Raw genomic sequence first — 26,771 nt, 5'->3', positions numbered from 1 at the left:
GTCAAAGGGCTGAGAGTGCCAACTGAAGTCGCGCAAACCTTCAGATTCACGCGACAACCGACATCCCATAATCCGACCGAATCCCTCATGGCCGCCATGCAAGCTGCACTCGTGCCTTTTCATGAGGCATTAGCCAGTGGCCTTGCGCAACCCGTCGCAGACTTCTTCAGTCCAGTCGCACCCGCGCATGACCCTGGCCGGCTATACGACTTCTACCGCGCCTCCAGTGACGAGAAGATCGAAGGCGATGTTGTTTATGCGCTCGAACAGCGAATGAACCCCAAAAAGGCCAAGGCCTCTCCCTGGGTTGATATCATCGCTACTTATTGGCGCGCTGTCAAAGAGATCATCAAGACCGACGAAGCAGCGAACCAGGGCAAGTTGAATGATCGTCAATACTTGGCAGTGTACGATACGTGGAAGGACCTGACGAGCATCTTCATCAAGCACATATCTAGTGGACTGCTACCAGCATGGGCCATATTCACCCTGTACTTCACTGCGAATCATCTTAGGAAGATAGCAATCAAAGCAGACGAGCAATTGGCCAAGTCGAAACCAGCCGCTCTCAACACCGGCTACTCAGACGATATCGTGAGCACAGCACCTCAGAATCAGAAGCTTGAAGAAGCTGCGCGAGTATTCAACAGGATTTTTGCCCTTTGTCTGGGTGACAGGAACCCCGACATGTCACAATCGCGAAAGTGGGGTGTGTATTGCATAGCCAACCTTCAGTTCAAGACGTATTTCAAAGTAAGCCCTATCGCAGTCTGCGTGGTGTAACGACAGCTAACGCGCATGTACCCAGTTGAAAGCAATCAGCTTATCCAAGAACGTTGTACGATCGATCGAAGCGCAGTCCGACCTACCTACATTTGAGCTGTACCCGCGAGCGCATAGAGTCACATACAAATACTATCTTGGAGTGCTGGCGTTCCTGCAGGAAGACTACGCCAAGGCAGAAAGCAGCTTGCAGCAGGCATGGGAATCTTGCTGGTCAAAGTCGCAACAAAACAAATCGTGAGTTAGGCTAATCTAACGGATAACTCCTCGGAACTGACAGTACAGGCTCATTCTCACATATCTTATTCCTTGCCGCCTAATCACTCAACACAAGGTTCCCACCGCCAGCCTACTCGCCGAAGCCCCTCGTCTAGAACGTATATTCGGCCCCCTCGTATCCTGCATAAAACGAGGCGACCTTACGGGCTTCGACAAGGCACTGGCAGAAGGCGAGCCCGAGTTTGTCAGGCGGCGCATCTTCCTTACTCTGGAGCGGAGCCGCGACATCGCTTTGCGCAACCTTCTCCGAAAGGTTTACCTCGCTGGTGGCTTTGACGATCTCAAAGAAGGACAGACGGAGAAGGACCGGATACGGAAGTCGCGAGTACCGCTAGCAAACTTTGCCGCCGCGCTCAGGATGGGTATTGCAGGCGAAGGCAGCGGCCAAGCAGTGGAGGACGACGAGGTCGAGTGCCTATTGGCAAACCAGATTTACAAGGTGCGTACGCTATGCCCCAGCGTTGGGCTTCTATAGGTCTTACCCGGCTCTGAGGCAGCCTCGTCACGGATGTCACACCAAGAACCCACTCGGCTAACCCAGATTGCAGGGCCTGATGAAAGGCTACATCTCGCGCGAACACGGCATGGTAGTCATGAACAAGAAGGGCGCATTTCCGGGAACAGGGGTCTGATGCCTAAAAACGTCGGCCTGCTCCCGTCTACCATACAGATGAACTCCTTGCTCTATCACAATCACGAACCACGACACGTCACTGTCCAAGCTGGGAGCAGATGCGCGGTCGCATGTGTAAGCAGCCTCGATGCGCATGGAACGACGATGTGCGATGCACCACACCATCGCGCCAAGTGGGGACGACAGAGGAAGGCAAGTTGAAATCGCCAATATCTCAATAAATGCTACCGATCTGCCTCAAACCTTGATTCCCTGGTAATTCCTTTATCTAACCCCTCCCTTGCATGGTTCGTGAGACGAGCCGGCTCTTCGACGCGGCCAGTGACTGGTGCAGGACCCCAAGCCGCGTCCCGCACAGACGCGCTGTCGCCCTCTCAGCTGATATCGCGTTGCAGGCCCCCGCCCACACCCAATCCGCCGCCCTGTCCATCTTTACCCCACTTGCACTATCAGCCCAACGCGACGCGACGCGATACATTGCTTCCGCCTCGCTTCGACGTGCAGATGGTGTCCTTGTCGCATCTTGCATGAACAGCGAAGTATGCCGGCTGAATAACTGTGACTGTACCAGCAAGTACCAGTACCACGCCCAGTCCGCGCATGTGGAGCATTTGACAAGATGAGTCAACGGGAAACGATCGGCGGTGTTCCCTCGTCTCCATGCCCAGTCCTGCTTATCCACTTGGCTTTGTCTTCGGGCATCGTTAAGGCGCTGCATTCGTTCTCCATCCCGCTTTGTATGGTTCATCCTGGACTGGCGTCCTGTATAGCGTTCGCCGACGCACCTCAGCTCACGGCTCACCCTTTCTGTCTTTCCTTCTTTCCTCCTGCTTCCGCTCGCAGCCCACATGCTTTAGTCGCAATGTACCGTGCTGCTTTGCCCCGGAGTTGTCCCACCTAGAGCGATTCGATGATAGACTTCACTCCGCGTATCAGATTATGCGCGAACTTGGTAGCGACGTTGCCCCCCATTTTACTGTTGTTCTTATGGTTCTTGTGGTATTTGCGATACTGCTTTGGAACTTTCTTGCCTCCGACGCGTTTTGCGCCGATGGCTTGGGCTGAGTGTCGAGGTGGTTTTTCGGGGAACATGGCGGTGGCTTTGTGTTGAGTTCGTTGCGTGGTGTGTAAATTCGAGAACAAATTGATAAGCACTGCGGTTATGGTGATCACCGTGGCTATCGTGTCACCAAGTCCACATGCGCTTGGTTACCGTTCCAGCTATATACTTGGAGGTTGTGATGTGTGTGCTGCGTAGATGCCGTGTTGCCGGCCAATGATATCAGCCAAGCCAGTGTGGAGACGGAGGATCAAGGCTGAGCAGCATGGTCGCTACGAGCAGTTGGAGGCCTAAATGAATCACTGCGCCATGCGCCATCACGTCAGGTTAGATACGGTAATTCAGAATCCAAGCGTAAGTATTCGTGATATTGTATGCTATCATTAATCGCTTGAAACAAATTACGAAAGATGCGACCATATCCTGTTACAATTTGATGCTGCTGTCCTGCAGATAATACTGCAACAATTGTGGAGAAGGGACTGGCTTCCATAAAAGAGAACCAAGAACGTGACGAAGAACATGAGTAAAGCGCAACCAATCTGGTGACTTGAACAGCCAGGAAGTGTTTTCTGTCTTGAGATGCAGAGAGGAAAGTTGAACCAATGCGAAAAGGCCTGCGCATCTAGGCAATTTTGAGGCCGATAGAGAAGACGCGAGAGATAAGGAAAACCAAGCCAGGTAAAGAGATAAGTATAGTACAACAGTGGCGTGAATGAGTGCCAGAAAGGTATATCCAGACCGTAACGCCGTGCAGCAACAAACCCAGACTGAAGCATAACCCAGTAAAGAAAAGGCATAGCCGCGAGGCTGCAACGCAAGGTGTATATACAAGAAGGTCAAGAAATAGCAGATGAAAAGAGTCATTAGTTGGGGGCGATGAAGAGGGCAAGCTACTCAAGGGAAGCTCGAAAGGATCAAATGCGATGGCAGCAACTTAGTGCGGCGACTTCGCTGAAAGGTCGTCCATGTGATTGACCATGGCAACGAACAAGTCGAAGAAGAGCTTGCCGCCGTTCTCCATCTCGTTCTGCATTGTGCCGCTGCGCTTAAATGTGTGTCGGGCGCGGATGATGAGCGCGAGGTAGTGTGCACGAAGCTTGGAGTCGTTGTCAGGAGTGTTGGCATATGCGTAACGGGCGGAGGTCAAGATAGTCGAGCATTGGATGCCAGATTGGAGGCCTTGCTTCTTGAGCGCAAGCTTCTTCAGTTCTTGAAGTCCGTACTTGTCGGCTTGACAGTAGATGACAGTGTCTTTCAGGATCGGTCCAACCGAAGACTGAACGACGGCTTCGTGGGCGTTGTTGGCGTTTCCACCATCTTCGAGGTTCCAGCTGTTTCGCTTCTTGTCATATTCCATGCGCGGGTAGTAGTCGCCCTTGTAGAGATATTCGAGGATCGATGAGAAGACTTCGGGCTCTTCGTCGGGTAGGTCGATGCGCTTGTTGGTAGACTGGAAGAACTGACCGCTGCAGAGAGTCTGGAACCAGGGAGAATGCGACAGGACATCTTCATGCGCTGCAAAGAGTCGCTGCTCGCGGCCGACGGAAATAGTGATGATGGCACTGATGGAAGTTGTCAGTAAAGTTTCTTCGGCTTTCATCGTAAAAGAACAAACTCACCTTCCCAGTGTTGGAGAAGTTTGGTTTGACTGTGGTGATGATGCCTGGGCATGTTGTGCTAGTCGTTCTACTCTCCTCGGTGAGTCTCTGAAGGAGGGGTTCTTCTTGTGTGATTTGGACTTGGATGCGCGATGTTTCGAAAAGCTGCCCTCTTGATGGCGCGTGCGGTTTGATGAGAACATGATGACGCGATGCTGAGATGCTGTGGTTACGATGGATGGATGCGGTGCGAAGAGGTATCGCTGATACTTATAGGTGCAGTGAGTAGGCAGCAAGCGTACAAGTACAAGTAGGCAAAGCAGACGACTCCGAAAGATCCTTAGGCAGAAACGTCGTAGGGCAAATAGGACGATAGCATGCAAGTACTAGGCGACTGCAGCCGTGTATATATACCTGACTCCTCACAGGAGGCCACTCTCCGGCCCTCGGCCAGGGTGAGGGTGAATTGCGACGCGATTGGACGCGTAAATGGACCTAACGCGTAAACGCGATATCACATGTTCCACTTTGCCTCTTCCAGAGCTAAGAGTCAGGACGGCTGAGCCCCCGGTCCTGGACCAAGTAACACTTGTGCAAGGTTGTGAAACAAGGGCGGAACAAAGAAGGCTGATGGCGCTAGTTGTGCGCTGGTGGCATGGCGTGTTCCTCTACCGCAAACAACTGAGCCCGCTCAGGACATGTTAGCAGGACCTGAGGACCGACACTTCCAATGTCTCAAACCGTGCTTTTTGCTTGAGGCATGTGACGAGCATTCGCACGGCACGATAAAGTGATGAGATGACTGGTCGCGTTCTTTGCGCAGGGCTCTCTCAAGGGTTGAAGCTTTGGCCAGGCACCCAAGAAACTTTGCGAAAAGCAATCGACGCCGCCGCGGTGCAACAGCCAGCGTCGGCTCATCGCTTGCATCCGCGAATCAACGAATTGCGGCCGTCCACCGGAGGCCCCATCTAGAGGCCGTTTGGCGTTCCCCTGAGGGGCAAATGTCGTGTTGAAGGACCGATGGTGGGAGAGAGGCGTAGCGCGAGGCTGCGATCCGGTTCCGCGCAATGACAGGATTCGCGGCTGGCAAAGGCGATGTCAGCGACCATGACACGGTCCCTAATGCCGTGAAATTATGCGTCGCTGATCAATGAACCTCGGACGCGATGGGTCGCGTCGGTGGACCTCGGGAGCTGGCCAGGCACGCACAAAGAAAAGCGCCCCTCGACGCGTCCTCGCGTTTTCACGTTACCTCCATGGCTGCCAATTAAGCCCGCATCCGGCATGGCGCGCAACGCTATCAGGGGACCCAACGGCTGCGCAGTTTCACTACGTCCGCAAACATCATAGATGACGGCAGCAGCACCCAGCCGCTGTCGCATTAGCCGTTGTTCCTTTGAATACAACGTCAGTATTGTGGGGGGCTATCTCTGGGTATTCCAATCAAACATGTAAGCGGCTTCGCAGCGTGGTAAACCGCGACGGTGGAATTGCACGACAGCTTACAGTCAATCGCGTCTGGATAGGTCGACTGCGGATACCAAAAGCCGTTCAAAAGCAGCTTTGATCATTAGCAAGATTCACGGTCCTGCGACACAAGTTCTGCTTTAAGCCCACCCAGGTATCGGCCCGTGTTAGGCAGTAGATACTACACGATTGTCGACTACATTCACCAGTAGGGTATGCCAACAGTTGTCTACTACCCGGGTGAAGAGATCTCGGCAATAGTTAACAGTACGCCGCTTGGCAGCCGAGACAGTCAACTTTTGCGTCGTCAAAAGCGAACTGCCTTAAAACAGGCGACAACTTCCAGCGTGCAAAGAGCATTGGATTCTCCACCAAGATCCGGCGCAGCATTTCCCCTCTCTTCTCTGCACCAGGCCATTTGCCCTGCCACACGCGTACATAAGGCACCATAATTTCCAAGGCCTCCCTAACCCACCTCCCTGCTCTTTCCTCACCAATCCTCCCCTTTTGTACCATCCACCTCTCCAGCCCCCCCAAGAAATGCTCTCTCTCTTGCATGTTCTCTACCAACGCAGCCTGCATGACCGCTAGTAGGATGTGTGACCGGATTGAACAGTCCAACTCATCCACCTTGATTGCTCCAGCTCCTAGTCCGGCTGTCTCCTCCATCGCAACAGCGGCTAGGAACTCGACCTCCTCCTCACTCCCAATCTCTTCCTGCCACCCCCTCTGCAACGCTTGATCTGCAGTCCCTCCATCCGGTATCCCACACCAGAAAAACACTGGCTTGCTAGGTTCTGGTTCGACAACCTTGCCCGAAGAAACCTGTGCGAGGTACTGTGCTTCCAAACTGTGTATATCATACAATCCCGACGCGACATTGAGTCCAAAGTGATGGGGCCCCCATGCTTCGCGGTTGTCCTTGCGAGGCGATGGGTCAGATGTAGGGCTTGAAGATGAAGGGATCTTCTCCTCTCCCTCCAGCTGGGTGTTGGTGTTCGTGGACAACGCTTCTTGTTTCGATTCTGCGATGGGAGGTTTGTGGTACTCGTCTAGCCAGAAGCGCGCATGTGGTTCTGAAAAGGGGGGTGTGCTGGGGTAGGCCGCGTGTAGGCGTGTCAAGGCTGTGTCAAGCGTGCGGAGGGCTATTTCAGTAATCGTGTCAAATGGAAGGAACGGTTGCCTGTGGCAAGTCCGCCCCACAGTATAAGCCCAGCGGGGGAGCTTTAGGACGTGTTCGGATACCGGATTATTACGCGGCAGACACAGTGGGGAGGACGAGTCCGGAAGATCCTGGAGGTCGGGCATGCGGTAGAAGCGTGCTGTGTTGGGTTGGGTAAGGAATGCGGTGGAGTAGTAGGAGCGCCAGGCTGTGGGATTCAAGAGGGCATGGTGCGCAGTGTAGAAGGCGTCGAAGTCTGAGAAGGTGAGAGGGTCGTCTCCATTTAGTTGGTCGGTCCAGTGGTAGTAGGCTGCTGCGATCTGGGCGAGATAAAATATATCCAAGGTACTGTTTTATCTTAGTCACACACACGCAGGTGCTGGGTACATCGGTATGAGGGATTCTCATATGAGGATGTACCTAGGTAGCTTACCGATTGAAGCGGAGCTCGTCCTCACCAAAAGACCAGCCATGCGCGTGCAGCTTCTCCACAACATCGAATACGCCCTGGCCTTCCCACAGCCCCTCATCGATATAAATGTATGCGATCCGCAAGACATCATCGTGACATGTCACTGGCACAATTCCGCCTTCCACATTGGCCAGGAATTCCTTGGCTTTATCGTCCATTGTAGTGTCTGTCGTACGCAGAATGCAATTGCTGGGGTTGATGTTTTGACATTTGCCTTTAGGGCTGGGAAAGTAACAGCGCAGTTTCACTACGTCCGCAACATCATAAATGACGGCAGCAACACCCAGCATGCTTTGGACGCATCATTTTGTGACGCATCGATGTGCGGCAGAGCTTTCCGCTTTCACAACGCCGTTCTTCGTCGTTTCTACCCCTCTTCATCACGCTTGACAGCCGAAACATGTCCCACATGTCGCACCGTCCAAGCTGTGTGAGCTGCCCTCATCTGCAAATCGGAATGATCGCCAACAGTCATTGCATCGTCAGTCGTCTCTCCAAGTCACGAAAATATGCTCTCTATTGGGTTCCATTTGCGTCGTTCGCTCCGCCGCTCCGCCGCTCTGCTTGGGTTTGCTCGCAGCCCGATCCAACAGCGCATGCCACACTTGTTCAACAGTATCTAAATCTAGCAAGGACAGGCCTCGGCATATGCCGTGTTCCGTCGGGTTGTAAGCATACGCCCCATCTACCATCTACTTCGATGTGCTTTTCGTTCAAAGGCGACGCATGGACCGCCAGGGATCCTGATCCTTCAATCAATCGAATTGGACGCCAAGGACGTCGTCGAAGCTCTTCCAAGCTGATCTACTTAAGCATCACCAGTTTTCATGGGAACATAAATGGTTGGCTTCTTACGAAAGGTGCGAAATTCATGGAAGCCTCCGTCAGCATGTATTTCCAGTAAGCGCCATGCGCCTCCATACACGCGAACACTACCGGAGAGTCTGCCGCGCTGTGCATTATATGAGGTGTCGCGCGTCTCCTTGCGAAAGCCTCGATGCAGAATTTCGTGGCGCAGCTGACGAATACCACCACCTCAGGTGTACTGAGTAGTAATCAATGTTGATGTCCTACAGTTTCATTGAAACATGTACAAGCTTGGCAAACACACCTTGCGCCCGGCAGAATCCTACCGAACGCCAGGGGTATCATAGCCGGTATTACATGCGCCATATTGTCCGGTTGGGACTATCTGGCTTGCAAGGGATGAACAACGGCAACGACGATCTTCCTGTTGCCCATGGCACATACTTGTACGCTGACCACGAACATCAAGAGCTTCAGGCGCTTGGTCTGAACCTGTTTGTAGCTTTCGACACTTTCAGTCTAAGAGACGAGGTACCACGAGGGTCTTCGCCATCGCACAACAGAAACAACTTTTAGAGCCCATTACGGGGAAAGCTCGATCTCAAAGTAAATCGGAGTTGAGTTCACAGTCCTGACCATGCGCCTTACATTACATACAAGGATGCTGACCGCTTCCAGTCGACTGCCTCTCATCAACGCGGTCAGATGCAGCTCAGGTCTTGGACACTAAAAGCATGGACTCTGTGACCACTCGTGGCCACCATGAATGGCATGCTGCAGACCCCATGAACAGGAATGGCTGTTCGTTGAGATAGTTATGATATTGGAACACCCTTGCACAGCAGTATTTCGTCGGTACGTGTGTTGCATGCCAAGGGTGTTCATTACAGCAGAGCTTTGTAGAACTTCGCCCCACGTCGGGCAACCCTCTAAATATATGACCCAGCACATGCAGTAGTATGGCACGGTTGATGTTGGCCTGCATTGGAGAAGGAGGCTGATCATGGTGCTCGACATAAAAGCATTGAGATCCGCACTTAGCTGAATCGCTAGAAATCAATCGATGGCAGGCATTGCGGTTTTCAAGGCCCTTGTGGCATCTCTGTCTCTGTTCTCTAGCGCTTCAGCATCTCCTTTTACTCAGAGGCAAGACACGCTTACCCTCGACGGTGTCCAGAAGCAAGCTCTCGCAAATGCATACAAGGTACTGGATGGGACGCTGTCAGACGGTCTGACGAGGCCTGCGACATGTAACAAGGACACTGTTGCTGTACGCAAGGAGTTGTAAGTAAGTTCGGGCACTGCCACGGTCATGATGCTAACACATGATAGCGGCGATCTCACGAAAGAGGAACGGAAAGCATACACCACGGCAGTCAATTGCATGCTCAAGGCGCCCTCCAAACTTCCTGCTGGTCAATATCCTGGAGCAAAGTCTCGCTATGAAGACTTTGTTGTGGTGCATATGAACATGACACCGACGGTTCACGCCACGGCAAACTTCATGCACTGGCACCGTTACTACATATGGGCCTACGAAACAGCGCTTCGCACGGAATGTGGCTACAAAGGCTACCAGTGAGTATTCTCCTGTACATCTTGTGTAAAGCATACACTAACCTCACCTACCCATCACAGACCCTACTGGAACTGGGCCAAGTACACCGATCTCGTTAACAGCCCCATCTTCAACGGCGACGAATGGAGCATGGGTGGGAATGGTGATCCAATCGGACCGCATGCAGGCATGAGTCTATGGCCGGGTGAGACGCTTCCTGGTGGACCGGGAGGAGGCTGTATCAGTAAAGGTCCATTCACCAATTTGACCATTCGTCTTGGTCCCCTCGCGCCCACCATGGACCCCAAACTCAAAATCCCACCAAACCCACGCGCCGATGGCTATGGTGAAAATCCACGCTGTCACCGTCGCGACGTAAGCAACTTTTTCACCGAGCGCTACCTCCGTCCTCAAGATCTTCTATTCCACATCACCACCAATAAGGCCATTGGTACCTTCCAGGACACACTCCAGACCAACGCGACGAACAGCCTTTCAGCGTTGCACATTGGTGGTCACTTCTCTATCTGGGGTGATCCCGGGGGCGATGTCTATGTGAGCCCTGCGGAGCCAGCCTTCTGGCTGCATCATGGTCAGCTGGACAGGCACTGGTGGATGTGGGCCATGTATCAAGAGAAGGAGGTCAAGTCTCGCACAAGCATGTACGAAGGCGGCACTCATTGGTCAATTCCCAACAGTCCCAAGGGTAAACCGACAGATCAGCAGGAGTTGGATGTGGTGGCGCCGCCAGGTCAGAACCACATCGCGAGCAAGGAGTTCTTCTCTACTACCTCGGGGCCGCTGTGCTATGTGTATGCTTAGATAATCGTGCTTATCACAATACGACCTTCGTTCTTGTGAAGATTTGAGTCTATCATGAAACGCGTATGATTTTCGTAGCTGCCTCGTTCAATAGAGCTGCCGGTCGTCAGTTCCTAGAAAAGACGCCATGATGGACACGTGATGACGAGGCTCTAGCGCGACGCGTCAGACCATCCGGAATCAGAAGCGACAGATGACATCGCCAGTCTCAAGACACTCACCAACCCCCACTTCGAGAATTGATCGCCGCTACCAATGCCCAAACACCCGCGAAGATGTCGACCCCGCAAGCGAAACGTCGCCGGCTGAACGAAGCCACGAAAACGCTCCAGAAGCCGTTCAAATCGCCGTTCCGCACGCCGTTGAAGCCCAGCATAGGCGATGACCCGCCATCCTCAGATCCGCCTGAGGTCCACACTCCTGCGCTCGATACACCTAGGACAACGATCGCTCCTGCTAGAAGTACCGCCCCTGCAGACAATGGCGCACAGCAAGCGGCTACATGTTCCGCCCCTATGCAACCCCCGAAAACACCAGCAACGTTCAAGGTGACACCACGCGTCTCGAAACCTCTCGTCTCACGTCCGAACCTATCTACCCCGTCACGTGTCGCGTCGAAGAAGGCACCGTCGAAACCCTCGGTCGCACGCGAGATCATGCAGATCCGCAATGAGATCCAGATGCTTACACAAGCTCAGACCCTCGCTACAACTACGAAGGATGACGACCTGGTCGTACTGGTCGACAAATGGCGCACAGCAAGTCGTGCGGCGGCGGAAGAGCTGTTTGGTAGCACTAGAGACAGGGTCAACAGGATGGGCGGGGTAGGCGCATGGAAGGAACGTGAGAAAGAATCCAAGGAACGACAGATGCAATGGGATAGAGAAGAGATGGAAGCGGAACGTGAAAAGATGGAAGAGGCGAAAGAGAGTGGTGAGGTTTCTGAAGAAGCGTATGATCGCTATGCCGAGATGGATTCGGAAAGGGACAAAGGAGAGGAGGAGAAGGAGACATTCAAGGGAGCAGACGATGATGTGAGTGCGCGAAGATGTACACGTACGTCATGATACTAACGTTGATGCAGTCGTTCACGATGGACATGATGCTCAAGACCCTCAACATCGACCTTAAGCTCATCGGTTATAACAAAGAGGCGCAGAGGTGGGATGGTTGATGATTTCGATCGAACAGCCAACAACACTCTTTGATATGCCTCGACTATTTCAAGTCTAAAGCTCATAAGCATAAGCGACTGGAATTTGCGCTCTTCACAAGATGCGGACTCGCGCTGCGATGGCAATGCCAGATACGAATTGTAAGTCAACGCCTAAGACCTTTAATTTGCTACATGACTCACGCTATCAGAATGATTGTTTACAGAGATACCCTTATGGACTATATTTACTACACACCCAATGCAACGTGTTATACACATCGGACACCATTCGTAGATGACAAATGCGATGCTGATGACGTCATTCTTGCTCCACCGAAAGCCTACTAGCATGTCCATCCTCCGCACATGTACTTCCTGTGTAATCATTGTCATTATCATCGTCTTCTCACGGTCAGTCGTAAGAAAATAGTCCCGAGATTTCACACCAAGTGAACTATTATCTCAATTCATCCATCCATCTCATCCTCATACTTCTACCCCTTACCATGTCACTCAGAGACCAAACCATCCTCATCACAGGGGCTTCTATGGGCATCGGCGCAGCCATCGCGCGTCGACTAGCCGCTGAAAGCGCAACACTCATCCTTTTTGCACGCTCAGGCGACAAGCTAAAGGCCCTCTCCGACGAACTCAAGAAAGAGCACAAAGACCTGAAGATCTTCACATCAGTCGTCGACGTGCAAGACCACACATCCCTCAGCACCGCCGTCTCAAACATCGTCCAGCAAGTCTCCCACATCGATGTTCTAATCAACAACGCCGGTTTAGCTATAGGCGCGCCGTCACGCTTCCCCGACCTCAAGATCCAAGACATCATCACAATGACGAGCACAAACATCAATGGGTACATGTTCGCTGCTTATACGGTTTTGAACGAGGGAAAGATGAAGGAGCGTGGCAAGGGAACGATTCTAAACGTCACTAGTACAACGGGGCTAGAGGTACCGCCGTTCCCTGGCGAGGCTGTCTACCATGCTAGCAAAGCGTGCCAAGAAGCCTTCACCAACGTGCTGAGGACAGAGTTAGTGGGTACTGACATCAAAGTCCTCGCGTTACGGCCTGGTGTTGTAGCAACAAACTTCCACGAGCAACGGTATGGCTTTAATCCCTTCTTCATTATTTCAGCGCTGCGGTGGAGTTCCGCGCTGACAAGACATGCAGTGTCGGATACGAAAAGCAGAGCTACGATACTTTCATGTCGGGCTTCGAGCCTCTTGTTGCGCCTGACGTTGCGGAAGCGGCAGCGTTCATGCTGAGCCAGAAGGATAGGGTTAGTGTGAAGGCGTTGGATGTCGTGCCCACTGCGCAGAGGAGTTTGCAGGTTTTCGATCGGGAGTGGAATAGTAGGGATGAGGGGAGGAAAGAGGAGAAGATGGGGAGCTAAGCAAGAGTGGAGTTGGAAAGATGAGTGATCTGACGCAGTCAAACCTGGTCTGGGCTAGCTAATGGCGTCTGACGTAACAATTATAGCTTCGAGCTGGGGGTCAGCGTCTTCTGAACGAGCTCAAGGACGCGCTCGGCGGTGCCCCTGCAAGAAACATTAGTATCGTACTGTCGACACAGACGAGCTTCAATGTACTCACCACGAAGACTGATACCCCGCACCAGCATGTCCATAACAATGCACAACCGGGACCTTCCACTTGCCCATCTCAGTCTCAATCCTCGGGCCGCCCTTGCGCGACGCTAGATACTGTCAGCCAGCCCCCGTGAAATGACTCGCACGTCGATACTTACGCCTCAAGCCCACATTCCGCCCAATAACCTGCAGATCCTCCGGCTTCCCCAATTCAGGACACAACTCACAGCATCGCTTCATGATATCCTGACCGAGTTCCTCATCCCACTCTTCACTCCAGTCGTTGTCCTGACGACTGCCACCTAGAATCACGCCGCCGCCCAGCGGACGCGGGAAGACGTAGGTTGTCGTGGGATCGATGCGCTTCGGAGAGCGGAAAGACCTAGTTCGGTTCGTTAGTTAAATTGGATGTACAGAGAATAGTCGGGTCTGGGGCGGAGGAAGGCAAGTAGGATAGTATGGTCGTACTTGACTCGTTCCATTTCATACATTCTGGTGATTGGCGTTTTGGGTTCAGCGACCAGTAGTGTTTGACCACGTGTTGGGTACAGATTCGTGTCCTTGATGTCGGAGAGTTTGAGGGAGCCGAGACCGGTGCAGTTCACTAGAAGGGTGGTGGATGGGTGGTCGCTTAGGACTTCTGAGACGGAAGGGTAGTGTCGGCGCACGAGTGTGATGCCTTTGCACAAAGCTTGAGCTTGGAGCCTGGTACAGTGTTAGTCTCTTTGATCATGGCCCTTTACCTAGAGGTCTGCGTTAAGGGAAAGATGATCGGGACAACGTACCACTGCAGATAAACCTGTGTGTTGATCCTGAACGTACTTGGAAACTCGAATCCAAAGTTCGCTCCCTTGGGCAACTCACTTCCACCCAACTTCCTCAAACCCCCGACTAACTCATCATACCACACCTTGCCCGTCTCCTCAGTCAAAACACCCGCCTCTTCAATCGGCTCATCGAATGCAGCCCACATACCCATTCTCCCCAGCCCCGCCTCATTGCCCCCTCCATTAACTCCATCAACACCTTCCGTCTCACCAGTCTTAAGCGTCTGACAACCAAACACGCTCTTCCCGTCGATAAGCTCACCAAATCGGTGGAAGGTGGCCTCGTCGTATTTCTCCAGCGGCCCGTTGTCGTGGGCCATAGAGGACCAGTTGGCGCCTGCCCAGGGAGATGTGTATTCTATGGAGCGGTCTCCAGGGAAGTGCTTTGCTACTACGGTTATCTTGGCGGTGGGGTACGTGTGTGATAGGACGAGTGAGGTTGTTAGACCGATCACGCCGGCGCCGAGAATGAGGATGTGTTGATGGTCTTTTTGAGAAGCCATGATGGGTGGTTGAGTAACAATAGATAGCTTCCGATACGGAATATGTTTGAAGATGTTGATGATGAGATGCTTTGCTGACAGCCAGGCCGAAATGTGAGCTCTTCGTTGAACCTAGTTTGGATATCAAATGCTCAAGCGCTGCACGAAGCTATATAAGAAGCTATATGAATGTCAATGACTCATCTCTCTTGTACGTCTGGTTCATCGGAGTAAGATTCACCCATACCTTGTACGCTATCCCGAGTCTCACCAGCCTATTCCGACGGCAAACGGCGATTGTCTTCTACAAGGTATTGTACAAAGCCCAAATCGACCCAAGCTTGGTAGAGCATACAAGTAGCTGCGCAGATCACAATGAGTTGGATGACAGTATTGCTTGATCGGTGAGAAGTGTTGTCAAGTGTTGATTACAGAGGTTGAGCGAGGATGCGATGGTGTTCCGATCGGAATGAGCGGTTCCGGACAAGCGTACACTCCAAGCCATGCCCGGGTACGATTATAAAAATCGAGCTGCTTCGACTCATTACATGCACGGATTACCAGTGATGAGACAACCGAGTCTGTTAGAGATAAATTGGGGTATCATTCAAAGTATGGAGAGATTGTATGGACTAGATTATGAACAGGGTCCGAAACGCAATATTATGTACCGAAAGACCAACCAACTTTTACAGTCCATTTTCCGTGCACCCAAGACACAAAAATGAATATTATGCCGACTGCTTCATAAACCAATCTGAGCTCGCATCGACCATATAATTGGTAATGTTCGACTCGTTTCCAAACCCGCCGTCCGGTAATTGTATGTTGCCGTCTGGCGCAGGGTAACTCATGGCTCCGTCTATCGACACAGGGAGTCGAGGCATGTTGAAGAAGTCGAACACATCGAGATACTCTAGCTCATTCGCTGCAGGTGTTCGAGCTGGAGTCACCGATGGTATCTTCAGATTTTGCTTGTTGCTGAGCTTAGGTTGACGGGATATGAGGAAGTCGAGATCAAATGCACATCGTCGCATGTCGGCGAGGATCTTGACAGTTGAGGGTGTCACCCGTTCACCATTCGCACCGGCGGGAGTCTCCTGGCTCTCTTGGTATTCGGAAAGTACGCGAGAAAGAAGACTTGCATAGCGCGTGCCCACTTCCCAGTACTGACCCATATCCTGAAGTGTGCTGACCAGGAGGTTGATGGATTGGTCGACTCGGTGATCGATGGTGGATCCGTGGACCAAGAGGACACGTGCAGCTACCCAGAGCGAGAATGCGAAGGGCGGACCAAGCTTGCTTAGCAAACCGTTGTCGCGTACGGTAGCACAAAGAGCTGTGATATTCTCAACAGCACTGAGACATCGCTGGCTAGCGCTGAAGGACGGTGTGAAGATGGGTGAACGATGGGTAGGGTAGGCCGCGGATGAGTGAAGACGAATCACAGTGCTGCCAGAGTTAGTTTCTTCCTTAAGGCAAAGGGAAGACAAACTTACGTGTGGAAGGCCGCATGGAGCATCACCAAACCACTGTCCAAATTCTGTCCCATACCCGGCTTTGCAAACAATCTCGCAGAGTTGCCAAATTCTTGAGGAAGATTGTACTTCCATTGCTCGATGGCATTGTCAAGCTCACGATACTCGCTTTGCCAGGTCTCGACGTCGGACAAGGATGTAATGTCTACAGGCTTCTTGAGGAATTTGTGGATGCGTGTGAGAATCCCTAGGACTTCGACGTAGTATGAGAAGGAGCCTAAGTTTTCTGGTCTGTTCATGCTGTAGTCAGATCTTGTCGAAGTGTGGAACCATCGCGTCTCGACGGGCACGTTTCGCGCATACATGTCGTCGCGACACGGCAACCGACGGTCGATCTCCTTTTCGTCGAGAGCGAATTCGAAAGCCGTGGCAACGGTCGCATACCGGTCTAGGACGTAAATCATCCAGAAAAGGCGGCGTCGGCTCTCTTCTTCGATCCAGTCCTTGGGCTCAGGCAGCGTCATGGCGCGCAAGGTGTATATCGACGCAAATTGTGGAGCGACGCTCGGTGAGTAGCTTTCGACCGACAGTCCTAGCTGGACGACTGAGCGCGTGATGAGAGCCAGAAGGTTCCAGCCGGGAGGGCCATTGGAGCAGCCAACAACGTCCAGAGCGAGGATCACAAGTGCCTGCAACGACTTTACAGAGCTGTTCTCGATGCCATACAGCAGGACTTTCTCTTTGGAGTTTTTATGGTAGCGCGTGCGCTTCTCGGCAGTCAAGCGCTGGTCGGTAGAGAACTTGACAGTCGTTGCGACAACTGCATGTAATATGATTCGATCGGCCTCTTCTAGCGTCGCGTCTCCGAAGAGCGAGTTCAGCGTGCTCTGGCGGTGGAGGATGGGGCACCAGGTGTTGATGTGCTTGAAGAAAAGATCGACGAGGCCATACAGAAGGTCATACGGTGGGAAGTCGGCATCCGCGTGGCCGAGAGTCCTCGATATTGCCGGCTGGTATTGCTCATTGTATGGTGTGTAGCCGTCTCTGGACAAGCCACCGCTCATGCTCACATCCTCGGACTGGTAGCCATTCCCCGTGACCGAGGGGGTGGGTCTATTGTCCGTGACGCCGTTGCCATATTGGTTCTGTATTGCGCTCTGCGAAGGGAACGTGGGCTTCTGGATGAAGAGGGCCGTTTCGGGACGCGGTATATGGGGGGTTTGGATGACGGGCGGGCTTCGGAACGCGGCTACCTCTTGCGGTGACGGGCCGGACGTGGCGACTTGGGTGCTGGAGAGATGGTTGATTTGCGACTGCTGCTGTACGAGGAGCGCTTCGAGTTTGTCTGAGGAAGGGACGATTGTCAGCTGTGGTCGCGATTGCCCTGTAGGGTCACTGGCTGGCGGACAGAAGGAGCGCCCGCTTAGTCAAGCTGCGCGACAGTCGTGACCTCCATCAAGTCCCACCTGGGCACTGTCGTGACTGTGGGCGCGCGAGGTTTGCCAGCGATGACGGCAAACTTCAGTCTGCTTATCCAGACCTCGGCTACTCCAGAACAGGGTGGTGAGGATGCGCAACTTACCAAGTCTCGACTCGAGCTCCCGTCCATAGCCAGCGCGCAGGCCGGGCTTCTTGCGCGGAAGGTAGACCTGATGCGATTGAGTATTGGGGGTGATGTCAGTGGATGGCGCAACTGACGCATGCTGAGTGGTTCTTCAAGCACCAGGAACAGGCAGGCGCGCCTCTGTCGCATTTGACTTTTCGCTGCTCTACGCATGGTGAGCCTCAACAGCCTCATCATGTTGTGTCACACTTACTGCATGTCTCACAACTCACAGAAAGCGGCCGCTTCCGCTTGTTGGACGTGCCGCTTTGGCTTCTGTCGTGGGCTTCTTCGTCGCTGGAGCGTTCATCACCACTCCAGTCTTGCGCATCGCCAGGAGAGTGGTTTGAGAGCTTCGCAGTGCCGTTTGGACTTGCCGCCTGCTGGTGGGTTGTGCTGGCGTCCATGATGATGAATGCGAATGCGATTGGGGGCGTGCAGGTTCGGAAGAGCTACACCGAGGGTTCTACTCTTGCAGCCCCGCCTGCACGCTCTAGTTCCCTACCCCAGATATCGTAAATCGTATAGACCGGCAAGCGCGCCCTCCGCATCCTTCGATTGGTGGCACCGAGTGGGCCGCTGGCTTTTCGGTACAATACTCGTCAGCAAAAACACATGCTTCGGCCTTGTCCACATTCCGATCTTGGTGCCGAACGCCTCACAGCGACGCCTACTCACGCGTTTGCGCTCCACTTCTTAGCCCAGGTATCAATGGCTCTTCCCAAGTCGTCGCAAATCGTCGCAAATCGCAGCGAGATGGACCGAGGGACCCTCTTGATCAGACGCGAAGCCTGGCATGCCGCTATCCCGCGGTTTAAATATCATTTCTGACCCTCCGTGCACTTATCTACCCCTCCTCTATACTCTGTGGTCTTCTGCTTTGTCGATTCCACTCCTCTCCCCAACGTGATCATGCCTTCCACTGAAGAATCTGGCGCAGCGCGCTCCTTCCCGACCATCCAACACGTGCGAACATTCATAACACAGGGCCCCGGCAGCGGCGGAGACTACCATAATGTCGCTGGTGGACACTGGCTCATCGACAGCAAGATCTCCACTCCCATGAGCGGATATGAGCAGTACCGAAAGTCAAGAACTAGCTGGGGAATCAATGTTCTGGGATCTTTCTGTGTAGAGCTCGAGGCCAGCGACGGCACCAAGGGTTTCGCTACTGGCTTTGGCGGGCCGCCAGCGTGCTGGCTGGTCGCTGAGCACTTTGAGCGCTTCTTAATAGGCCAAGGTGAGTATCCAACTGTGCGACGCTACGAGTCTTCATTCTGATCCAAGCTAGATCCCAGAGACACAAACCACATGTTCGAGCAAATGTACCGCGCTTCCATGTTCTACGGTCGCAAGGGTCTTCCAGTCGCTGTCATCTCAGTCATCGATCTTGCTATTTGGGATCTGCTCGGCCACATCCGCAACGAGCCCGTATACAAGATGCTCGGTGGAGCGACCCGGGAAAGGCTCAACTTCTACTGCACTGGTCCTGAGCCAGCCGCGGCAAAGGAAATGGGCTTTTTCGGCGCCAAGGTACCACTACCATACGGCCCTGGTGAGGGTGTTGAAGGCTTGAAGAAGAATGTCGAGTTCCTCACCAAGCATCGCGAAAGTGTAGGGCCAGACTTCCCCCTCATGGTCGACTGCTACATGAGCTTGAACGTACCCTACACCATCGAAGTGGTCAAGGCCACCGAGCACCTCAACTTGAACTGGTGGGAAGAGTGCTTGTCGCCCGACGACTCGGATGGCTTTGAGCAGATCAAGCGCGCTCACCCCCGCATGAAGTTCACCACTGGCGAACACGAGTACTCACGATATGGCTTCAGGAAACTCATCGAGGGCCGCAACCTAGACATTCTCCAACCCGATGTTATGTGGGTTGGCGGTATGACTGAGCTCATTAAGATCTCGGCTATGGCTGCTGCCTACGATATTCCCGTTGTTCCTCACGCCAGTGGACCATACTCGTACCATTTCGTCGTTTCTCAGGCCAACTCGCCTTTCCAAGAGTACCTCGCGAACTCACCGGATGGCAAGTCTGTGTTGCCCGTGTTCGGCAACCTGTAAGTTTCCCTTCCGCGTGCGCAAAGTGTTGTGCTAATACTGTGCAGCTTCACCAACGAGCCAATTCCCACCAAGGGATATCTCGACGTCAAGACTCTCGACCTTCCAGGCTTTGGTCTTAAGCTGAACCCCAACGCCGGCTTGATCGACGCCACTCGCATACTGAACCCAGCGCCGCAGAAAGCGCTCAAGCCCGCTGAGCCTGAGAAGGCGGAGGTCAACGGACATTAGTAAGATGGTTACACGACGTCATGGCGTTGCGGGAGTTGCATATGGCTTGCTTTTTGGATGGCCTGGTGTTAAGCATTGCGCTGAAGCGGCATATATTTTGCTTGTTGTTTGCTCAACTAGAGGTTTCTGGTTGGGATTGTGTAGTTACGAGTGGCATTAAGCGACTCGCCATACTGCTAGCTTTACGATGTAGTCGCAGCTCATGAAATACGAAGGGTACACAACAGGTCTAAAATTAGTGACGCGGGCGCTGACGATCTCGGGAGGCTCGATCGCACCCATGTGCAGCAGGGACGCACGCCGAGTGGGGCAACACGAAGCGTCAGTGCTATGCTGCAGTCGAATCTTCATAAGGACGCGGTGAGCCAGCAAAACTGTACCTTTCCACGAATTCAGTGTATATATCAAGCATAGACTTTCGAGATCAATTACAACACCTTTCTGCATTGCACGAATTACCCCGCTAATACCCCGCATCACCATGGACGCCATTAAGGATACCGTCAACAGCGCGCTCGAGAAGCTCAACATCACCGGGGGCGCACCTCAGGGCACACCGGCGAAGGAGCCAACAGAGGAGCAGCTGAATGAGCTCAAGGCCAAGTACCAGAAGGCTGGCCAAGAGCAGGTTTTTGTAAGTGCAGCCCGGGCGTTGGTGTTGCAAGTCTGGGAGCACCTCGCTGGACTGTGTGAGCACTGCATGGCTTGCTCAACCCCGCGACGTGCCCCAGGACTTGTTCTCATCACATGCATGTTTACTGACAGACGCAATTAGGCCTTCTACGACAAGCTCTCCACAGCCGAGAAGGCGACCCTCTTCGAGCAGCTGAGCAACTTCAACCCCGACTACATCAACGAAATCACAGAGCGAGCCCTCCACCCCGCCGAGACCGAAGCCAGCGAGAACAAGCTCGAGCCCCTCCCCGAGAATGCCACATCCTCCGTCCTCTCGTCCTCCCAGGAGGACCTCGACAAGTGGTACGACAGCGGACTGGACCTGATCGCCGAGAACAAGGTCGCGGTTGTGCTCATGGCTGGTGGCCAGGGCACCCGCCTGGGCAGCTCAGCGCCCAAGGGATGCTTCGACATTGGCCTTCCTAGCAAGAAGAGCCTGTTCCAGCTGCAGGGTGAGAGGATCAGGAAGGCCGAGATGTTGGCCGCCAAGAAGCACAACAAGGAGAGCGTAACCATCCCGTGGTACGTCATGACCAGCGGGCCTACTCGCGGCCCTACCGCCGACTTCTTCGAGAAACACAACTACTTTGGCCTGAAGAAGGAGAACGTCGTCATCTTCGAGCAGGGTGTCTTGCCGTGCATCTCGAACGAGGGCAAGATCCTGCTAGAGAGCAAGTCAAAGGTACGTCCGCTCTCATTCAGGGTTCTGTTAGACCAGGACAACATACTAAGAATGACTAGGTCGCTGTCGCACCCGATGGCAACGGCGGTCTCTACCAAGCTCTCATCCAGTCCGGCGTTGTGCAAGACATGGGCAAGCGCGGCATCCAGCACATTCACGCCTACTGCGTCGACAACTGCCTCGTCAAGGTCGCCGATCCCGTCTTCATCGGTTTCTCCGCCTCAAAGAACGTTGACATCGCTACCAAGGTCGTCCGCAAGCGCAACGCCAAGGAGTCCGTTGGCCTCATCCTGCAGAAGAACGGCAAGCCAGATGTTGTCGAATACTCGGAAATTTCTACCGAGGATGCAGAGGCCAAGGACTCAAAGGACTCCAGCCTGCTCAAGTTCCGTGCTGCCAACATTGTCAACCACTACTACTCATACAAGTTCCTCGAGAGCATCCCAGAGTGGGCAAAGAAGCTGCCTCACCACGTCGCCCGCAAGAAGATTCCTTTCGTCAACACCGAGTCCGGAGAGACAGTGAAGCCAGAGAAGCCAAATGGCATCAAGCTGGAGCAGTTTGTCTTTGACTGCTTCCCCTTCCTGACTCTGGAGAAGTTTGCCTGCATGGAAGTGAAGCGTGAGGACGAGTTCTCCCCCTTGAAGAACGCTCGCGGAACTGGTGAAGACGACCCGGATACCAGCAAGGCGGATATCATGACCCAGGGCAGGAAATGGGTGCAAGCCGCCGGTGCGACTGTCGTCAGCGAGGACTCCGACTCCTATGTCGAAGTTTCACCATTGATCTCCTACGTAAGTTCTCGAGGCTGTTTGAGATATACGACTATATGCTAATCCAAAACAGGGTGGCGAAGGCCTTGACTTCCTCAAGAGCAGGACAATCAAGGCGCCTGCGGTCATCGAGTCTGAAGACTAGAAGACCTACAAATCTCGATACAACGTGTGGGCGCCCTGAGACCTTCTTTTCGGAACGACACAGTAGAGTAAGGAATATGGCCACCCACTCTTACAACGGAAGCTCCACTACTGTGGCATTGAATAATACATAGACACGAATGCTTATGAATATATCGGCCAGTTGCCTCTTCGGCGCCTCTGACATATCTGGACCTCCCAAAGGGTGATTACTAACTGACTTGTGGAGAAGCTAACTTTGTGTCCTAGCTCCAGACATGCGACTGCAGCAATGGTGTCATGAAGCGGGGCAGAGACATAGTTCTCGAGCTGGCGGCAGCAGCGGAGGAACTGGAAAAGATAGGTCAGGGGCCGACGGCATGAGGAAAGCGCCTCTGCTGCACGAGTATAGGAGACAGAACCTGTCTAGGGTGAAGAGGGTAAGGTTGCAGTCGTTTGAAACGTCGCATGATGCGATTGGGGGCCGTTTGGGACGCACTTTCGACCTCGGGAAGAACCAGATTGCGCATTTCGCTAGCGCACGGAGCAGGGACCACCGTCATGGGAGATGCATTTTGCCCGTTGCCCGAACATTCCACGATCCCCTCATTCTCTCACCACATACACCACTGGCAGGAGGTTGAAGAAGTGTCGCAGCGGGAAGAAGGTCTGGAAAGTTGAAAGAAAGTAGGTTGCGCCTGCCGAGGATTCCTCCGTCTCGAGGGTGCGCGCGAGGTTCCGCCCTGGCGCGTGCTCCGTCCGCAGTCTTTACCCCTCGACAACAGCCCCTCGAAAAATCTGCGACTGACTGGCGAACGCAGGTGAAGAAATTGAAGAAGTAAACGAAGCAGGTACGTGCGCCTATCACTCCTGCTGTTCGGCGCGTATTCCTCGAGCAAACCAGAGGATCAAAGCACACGTCGCAGCAAACACACCACACAACCGCCCCTCATTCGCGATCCACTCCTCCTCGCTGCTCACACAACCACCGACCATACATACTTATACGCTGCCCAGATATACGCAGAGAAACATCATCATGTCTTCTCTATCCCGTCGTGCGTGCTTCAAGTGCGGAAACGTTGGCCACTACGCCGGTAAGCGATATCCGAGCATCTGTTCGGCGCGCGCGCTGCAGTCGCATGGCCGGGACTTGTATCGCGAACATTGTCTCTGGCTGCGGTACCTGCATCGCGTGATCCCGAGCAATGTGGCAGCTTCCGCAAGATAATGCGACTAACAACAATGCGCAGAGGTCTGCTCTTCGTCTGAGAGGCTTTGCTACAACTGTAAGTCTGCGCCCAACCACCACTTGCGACTATGGACTAACCTCTGCTCAGGCAAGCAGCCAGGCCACGAGTCCAACGGATGCCCGCACCCACGCACCACCGAGAGTACGTCACCCCGAGTCCTGGCGCATGTCGAGAACACAGGCGGCTATACATATAGAGAATGAAGGGCTGACAAAGGAACAGCCAAGCAGTGCTACCACTGCCAGGGTCTCGGACACGTCCAGGCTGACTGCCCGACTCTGCGCCTGAGCGGAGCCGGCACAAGCGGACGTTGCTACAGCTGCGGTATCGCCGGCCACCTTGCCCGCAACTGCCCCAACCCTGGAATGGGTCGCGGCGCCGGTGCTCCCCGTGGCGGATACGGAGGAGGTTTCCGTGGCGGCTTCGCTGGCGGCGCTCGCCCGGCCACCTGCTACAAGTGCGGTGGACCCAACCACTTTGCCCGTGATTGCCAGGCCCAAGCCATGAAGTGCTACGCCTGCGGCAAACTTGGTGAGTAAATTGAGCGCATCTTAGTTACGATCCCTGACCAAACCAGGCCACATCTCCCGCGACTGCACTGCTCCCAACGGTGGCCCATTGAACACTGCCGGTAAGACTTGCTACCGCTGCGGCGAGACCGGTCACATCTCCCGCGACTGCACACAGGCTGAGGTCAACGGCGATGCCACCGCTGCCCCCGTCGCTGCTGCTCCCGTCCCGGCCGCTGCCCCCACCGCTACTGTCGCTTAGACGACTGTGAGCATCGCCAGAGGTCCACCATTGAGTAACATCGCGGCGACCACTGGCTTACCTGGCATGCATTTCCATGCCTTCCATTAGTTTGTCATTTCATCACAATCGTTTTCCTGGCCAATCTCAGCATCATATCGGCATATCTCACGCATTCACGAGTCATCAACGGATACGGCAAAAGTTCTTCACGATTCTTACACTGATACCCCACGAACATTGTATCCCTTACTTCAACCATTCTACCATTATTTCGACAGACGACGGCTTGGCGATTTGGACGGCGGCCTGTCTGCATGCAAGTGATTTGGATCAACTGCGACTCCGGCAGAAGCGTTGTTGATGCGAATTTGCTTGGATAGATCAGGTTCGCTTATGGAGCTGGAGGCGGCTGTGGTGGTTTGGTGTGGAAAGAGTGCCCCCAGGGGTTGAGGGGGAAGAGTGAAGGAGACTGTGTGTGTTTGTCGGGAGCTGAGTCGGTTTATCTGTCTGTTATCATGTTTACACTTTGTGCTTGCATATGATAGATCTAGATTGTATCATCTATTTCGAATATATGCAATCTCATGAACATGTACTTTCCATGTTTTGACTTCGTTCCTGACACCGGTCACGGCCGTAAGCATCTAAGCTGCCCAAATTTGAGAGTTGTCGCGATGTCTGTTTATGGACATACCAGACAGGGACATACATTCCCGTCTTTGTATTCGGACTCTGCTTACGATTGAGCCAGTGCGCGTTCAGCTTGATCTCAGGGTTGAAGGCTATCGTGTTGGTGGTGGCTGCCCCTTCCTTCCTCTCAGTCATACACGTGGAGTTGAACCTAGCGCTCCTTCCCATCATGCCTCCCTCTACGATCTCACCTCCGCAGAATTTTCTCCGTCCTCTCCTCGCATAATTTCCCTCTCGTGTTTCCAAGCATCGCTCACATACGCATCATTCGTAATTCGCTCGTATCGTTCCTTTTCATACCATTTCCCGTCAATTATCACCAGCAGTTACTATGGGTGCTCCTTCAGTGGCCAGCGACGACTCGAACAACGATGTGAGTGACTGCCTCTTTCCAAAGTAGGATGGGTTTTGACTGACCACGAAAAGGACGGCTTCATCGTCGATATCGATGCGATCCAGGCGCACGGCATCGGTGCTGTCGACATCTCGAAGCTCAAGTCAAACGGCTACTATACGATCGCATCGGTGCATTCGGCTACTCGTCGCAACCTCCTCAAGATCAAGGGCTTCAGTGAGATCAAGGTTGACAAAGTCAAGGACGCCATCGCCAAATGCCAGGTACGTCACTGCAGTGGGCCAGCACACGAGTGCGCATCACTGACATCCATTGCAGCCTTCTGGTGGAGGCTTCCAGACCGCCCATGAGCTCGGACATCTACGCAAGCGTGTGATCAAGATCTCCACTGGCAGCAAGGCACTCGATGCGGTCCTTGGGGGGTGAGTCAACATCGCAGTTGATCTTCCGAGCATTGACGCTGACGATGTACAACAGTGGCTTCCAGACCATGAGCATCAGCGAGGTCTTCGGAGAGTTCCGCTGCGGAAAGACTCAGCTATCACATACCATGTCCGTCATTGCGCAGCTGCCGAAGGACATGGGTGGCGCAGAAGGCAAAGTGGCATACATCGGTACGTTGGACGTCACACTCTTCGAACGCCGCTGACCGCGATGCAGATACCGAGGGTACCTTCCGGCCTGAGAGGATAGCCCAAATCGCTGAGCGCTTCGGAGTCGACCCTGAGACTGGTCGGTACCCTTCTTGTACACTCCCCAGTGTGTCTCTACTGACCATCCATAGCCCAAGACAACATCACCTATGCCCGTGCTGTTAACTCAGAGCATCAGATGGAGTTGCTCAATAAAGTCGCCGAATTCTTTGTCAGCAACGAGTACCGACTACTCATCATCGACAGCATCATGGCCCTGTTTCGTGTCGATTATACAGGTCGTGGTGAACTTAATGAGCGCCAGCAGAAGCTCAACCAGTTCCTCTCCAAGTTAACGCATGTCGCTGAAGGTGCGCGAAAGATTACTCCAATCTTTGATCTTTGCTAACATCACTCAGAGTTCAATGTCGCCGTGCTATTGACAAACCAGGTTCAGAGCGACCCTGGTGCGAGCGCTCTCTTCGCTGGGGCAGACGGTCGCAAGCCGATCGGTGGCCACATCCTTGCTCACGCGTCGGCTACGAGGATTCTGCTCCGTAAGGGTCGCGGTGAGGAGCGTGTTGCCAAGATCCAAGACTCTCCTGGTATGTCATCCTTCGTTGCTACTACTCTTGCTACTACTCTTGCTACCTCTACTAACGGATTGCGTTAGATATGCCGGAGAAGGAGGCGACGTACATCATTACCAACGGCGGTATCAACGATCCGGAGAAGGTGTGACAGAT

At 53.5% G+C, this 26,771-nt stretch overlaps 12 protein-coding genes across 12 annotated transcripts; 8 read left to right on the top strand and 4 right to left on the bottom strand.

The window, feature by feature from the left end:
• Positions 1 to 96: 96 nt before the first annotated feature.
• On the top strand, positions 97 to 1,694 carry J4E86_004979 (uncharacterized protein; the record flags this gene model as incomplete). Its single annotated transcript, XM_051445516.1, has 4 exons — positions 97 to 753; positions 809 to 1,020; positions 1,069 to 1,501; positions 1,611 to 1,694. The coding sequence occupies 4 exons, from the start codon at positions 97 to 99 to the stop codon at positions 1,692 to 1,694; spliced, it is 1,386 nt and encodes a 461-aa protein (XP_051303613.1).
• Positions 1,695 to 3,693: 1,999 nt separating this feature from the next.
• Positions 3,694 to 4,560, bottom strand: J4E86_004978 (uncharacterized protein; the record flags this gene model as incomplete). The annotated part of the gene is made up of 2 exons (XM_051445515.1): positions 3,694 to 4,321; positions 4,379 to 4,560. The coding sequence occupies 2 exons, from the start codon at positions 4,558 to 4,560 to the stop codon at positions 3,694 to 3,696; spliced, it is 810 nt and encodes a 269-aa protein (XP_051303612.1).
• A 1,525-nt stretch (positions 4,561 to 6,085) lies between these two features.
• Positions 6,086 to 7,616, bottom strand: J4E86_004977 (uncharacterized protein; the record flags this gene model as incomplete). The annotated part of the gene is made up of 2 exons (XM_051445514.1): positions 6,086 to 7,334; positions 7,420 to 7,616. 2 exons carry the CDS (start codon positions 7,614 to 7,616, stop codon positions 6,086 to 6,088), a joined length of 1,446 nt encoding a protein of 481 aa, XP_051303611.1.
• A 1,712-nt stretch (positions 7,617 to 9,328) lies between these two features.
• J4E86_004976 (uncharacterized protein) lies at positions 9,329 to 10,645 on the top strand (the record flags this gene model as incomplete). The annotated part of the gene is made up of 3 exons (XM_051445513.1): positions 9,329 to 9,549; positions 9,598 to 9,843; positions 9,904 to 10,645. The coding sequence occupies 3 exons, from the start codon at positions 9,329 to 9,331 to the stop codon at positions 10,643 to 10,645; spliced, it is 1,209 nt and encodes a 402-aa protein (XP_051303610.1).
• A 275-nt stretch (positions 10,646 to 10,920) lies between these two features.
• J4E86_004975 (uncharacterized protein) lies at positions 10,921 to 11,819 on the top strand (the record flags this gene model as incomplete). The annotated part of the gene is made up of 2 exons (XM_051445512.1): positions 10,921 to 11,679; positions 11,730 to 11,819. The coding sequence occupies 2 exons, from the start codon at positions 10,921 to 10,923 to the stop codon at positions 11,817 to 11,819; spliced, it is 849 nt and encodes a 282-aa protein (XP_051303609.1).
• Positions 11,820 to 12,307: 488 nt separating this feature from the next.
• On the top strand, positions 12,308 to 13,206 carry J4E86_004974 (uncharacterized protein; the record flags this gene model as incomplete). The annotated part of the gene is made up of 2 exons (XM_051445511.1): positions 12,308 to 12,915; positions 12,984 to 13,206. 2 exons carry the CDS (start codon positions 12,308 to 12,310, stop codon positions 13,204 to 13,206), a joined length of 831 nt encoding a protein of 276 aa, XP_051303608.1.
• Positions 13,207 to 13,286: 80 nt separating this feature from the next.
• J4E86_004973 (uncharacterized protein) lies at positions 13,287 to 14,731 on the bottom strand (the record flags this gene model as incomplete). Its single annotated transcript, XM_051445510.1, has 5 exons — positions 13,287 to 13,350; positions 13,406 to 13,508; positions 13,560 to 13,783; positions 13,870 to 14,106; positions 14,187 to 14,731. The coding sequence occupies 5 exons, from the start codon at positions 14,729 to 14,731 to the stop codon at positions 13,287 to 13,289; spliced, it is 1,173 nt and encodes a 390-aa protein (XP_051303607.1).
• Positions 14,732 to 15,441: 710 nt separating this feature from the next.
• J4E86_004972 (uncharacterized protein) lies at positions 15,442 to 18,198 on the bottom strand (the record flags this gene model as incomplete). The annotated part of the gene is made up of 5 exons (XM_051445509.1): positions 15,442 to 16,162; positions 16,210 to 17,533; positions 17,771 to 17,837; positions 17,887 to 17,957; positions 18,006 to 18,198. The coding sequence occupies 5 exons, from the start codon at positions 18,196 to 18,198 to the stop codon at positions 15,442 to 15,444; spliced, it is 2,376 nt and encodes a 791-aa protein (XP_051303606.1).
• A 505-nt stretch (positions 18,199 to 18,703) lies between these two features.
• Positions 18,704 to 20,089, top strand: J4E86_004971 (uncharacterized protein; the record flags this gene model as incomplete). Its single annotated transcript, XM_051445508.1, has 3 exons — positions 18,704 to 19,031; positions 19,083 to 19,857; positions 19,906 to 20,089. The coding sequence occupies 3 exons, from the start codon at positions 18,704 to 18,706 to the stop codon at positions 20,087 to 20,089; spliced, it is 1,287 nt and encodes a 428-aa protein (XP_051303605.1).
• A 481-nt stretch (positions 20,090 to 20,570) lies between these two features.
• Positions 20,571 to 22,364, top strand: J4E86_004970 (uncharacterized protein; the record flags this gene model as incomplete). The annotated part of the gene is made up of 4 exons (XM_051445507.1): positions 20,571 to 20,723; positions 20,865 to 21,446; positions 21,506 to 22,240; positions 22,293 to 22,364. The coding sequence occupies 4 exons, from the start codon at positions 20,571 to 20,573 to the stop codon at positions 22,362 to 22,364; spliced, it is 1,542 nt and encodes a 513-aa protein (XP_051303604.1).
• A 1,017-nt stretch (positions 22,365 to 23,381) lies between these two features.
• J4E86_004969 (uncharacterized protein) lies at positions 23,382 to 24,366 on the top strand (the record flags this gene model as incomplete). Its single annotated transcript, XM_051445506.1, has 5 exons — positions 23,382 to 23,439; positions 23,596 to 23,631; positions 23,683 to 23,736; positions 23,818 to 24,126; positions 24,173 to 24,366. The coding sequence occupies 5 exons, from the start codon at positions 23,382 to 23,384 to the stop codon at positions 24,364 to 24,366; spliced, it is 651 nt and encodes a 216-aa protein (XP_051303603.1).
• Positions 24,367 to 25,369: 1,003 nt separating this feature from the next.
• Positions 25,370 to 26,766, top strand: DLH1 (carboxymethylenebutenolidase; the record flags this gene model as incomplete). The annotated part of the gene is made up of 8 exons (XM_051445505.1): positions 25,370 to 25,411; positions 25,465 to 25,656; positions 25,712 to 25,815; positions 25,871 to 26,007; positions 26,054 to 26,125; positions 26,178 to 26,396; positions 26,445 to 26,630; positions 26,699 to 26,766. The coding sequence occupies 8 exons, from the start codon at positions 25,370 to 25,372 to the stop codon at positions 26,764 to 26,766; spliced, it is 1,020 nt and encodes a 339-aa protein (XP_051303602.1).
• Positions 26,767 to 26,771: the final 5 nt, after the last annotated feature.

This window comes from Alternaria arbusti (assembly GCF_024043155.1).
Source record: "Alternaria arbusti strain BMP 1465 chromosome Unknown scaffold_5, whole genome shotgun sequence".
Taxonomy (NCBI): Eukaryota; Fungi; Ascomycota; class Dothideomycetes; order Pleosporales; family Pleosporaceae; genus Alternaria; species Alternaria arbusti.
The sequence above is the reverse complement of the archived record's forward strand: the minus strand, read 5'-3'. Positions and strand labels throughout refer to the sequence as shown.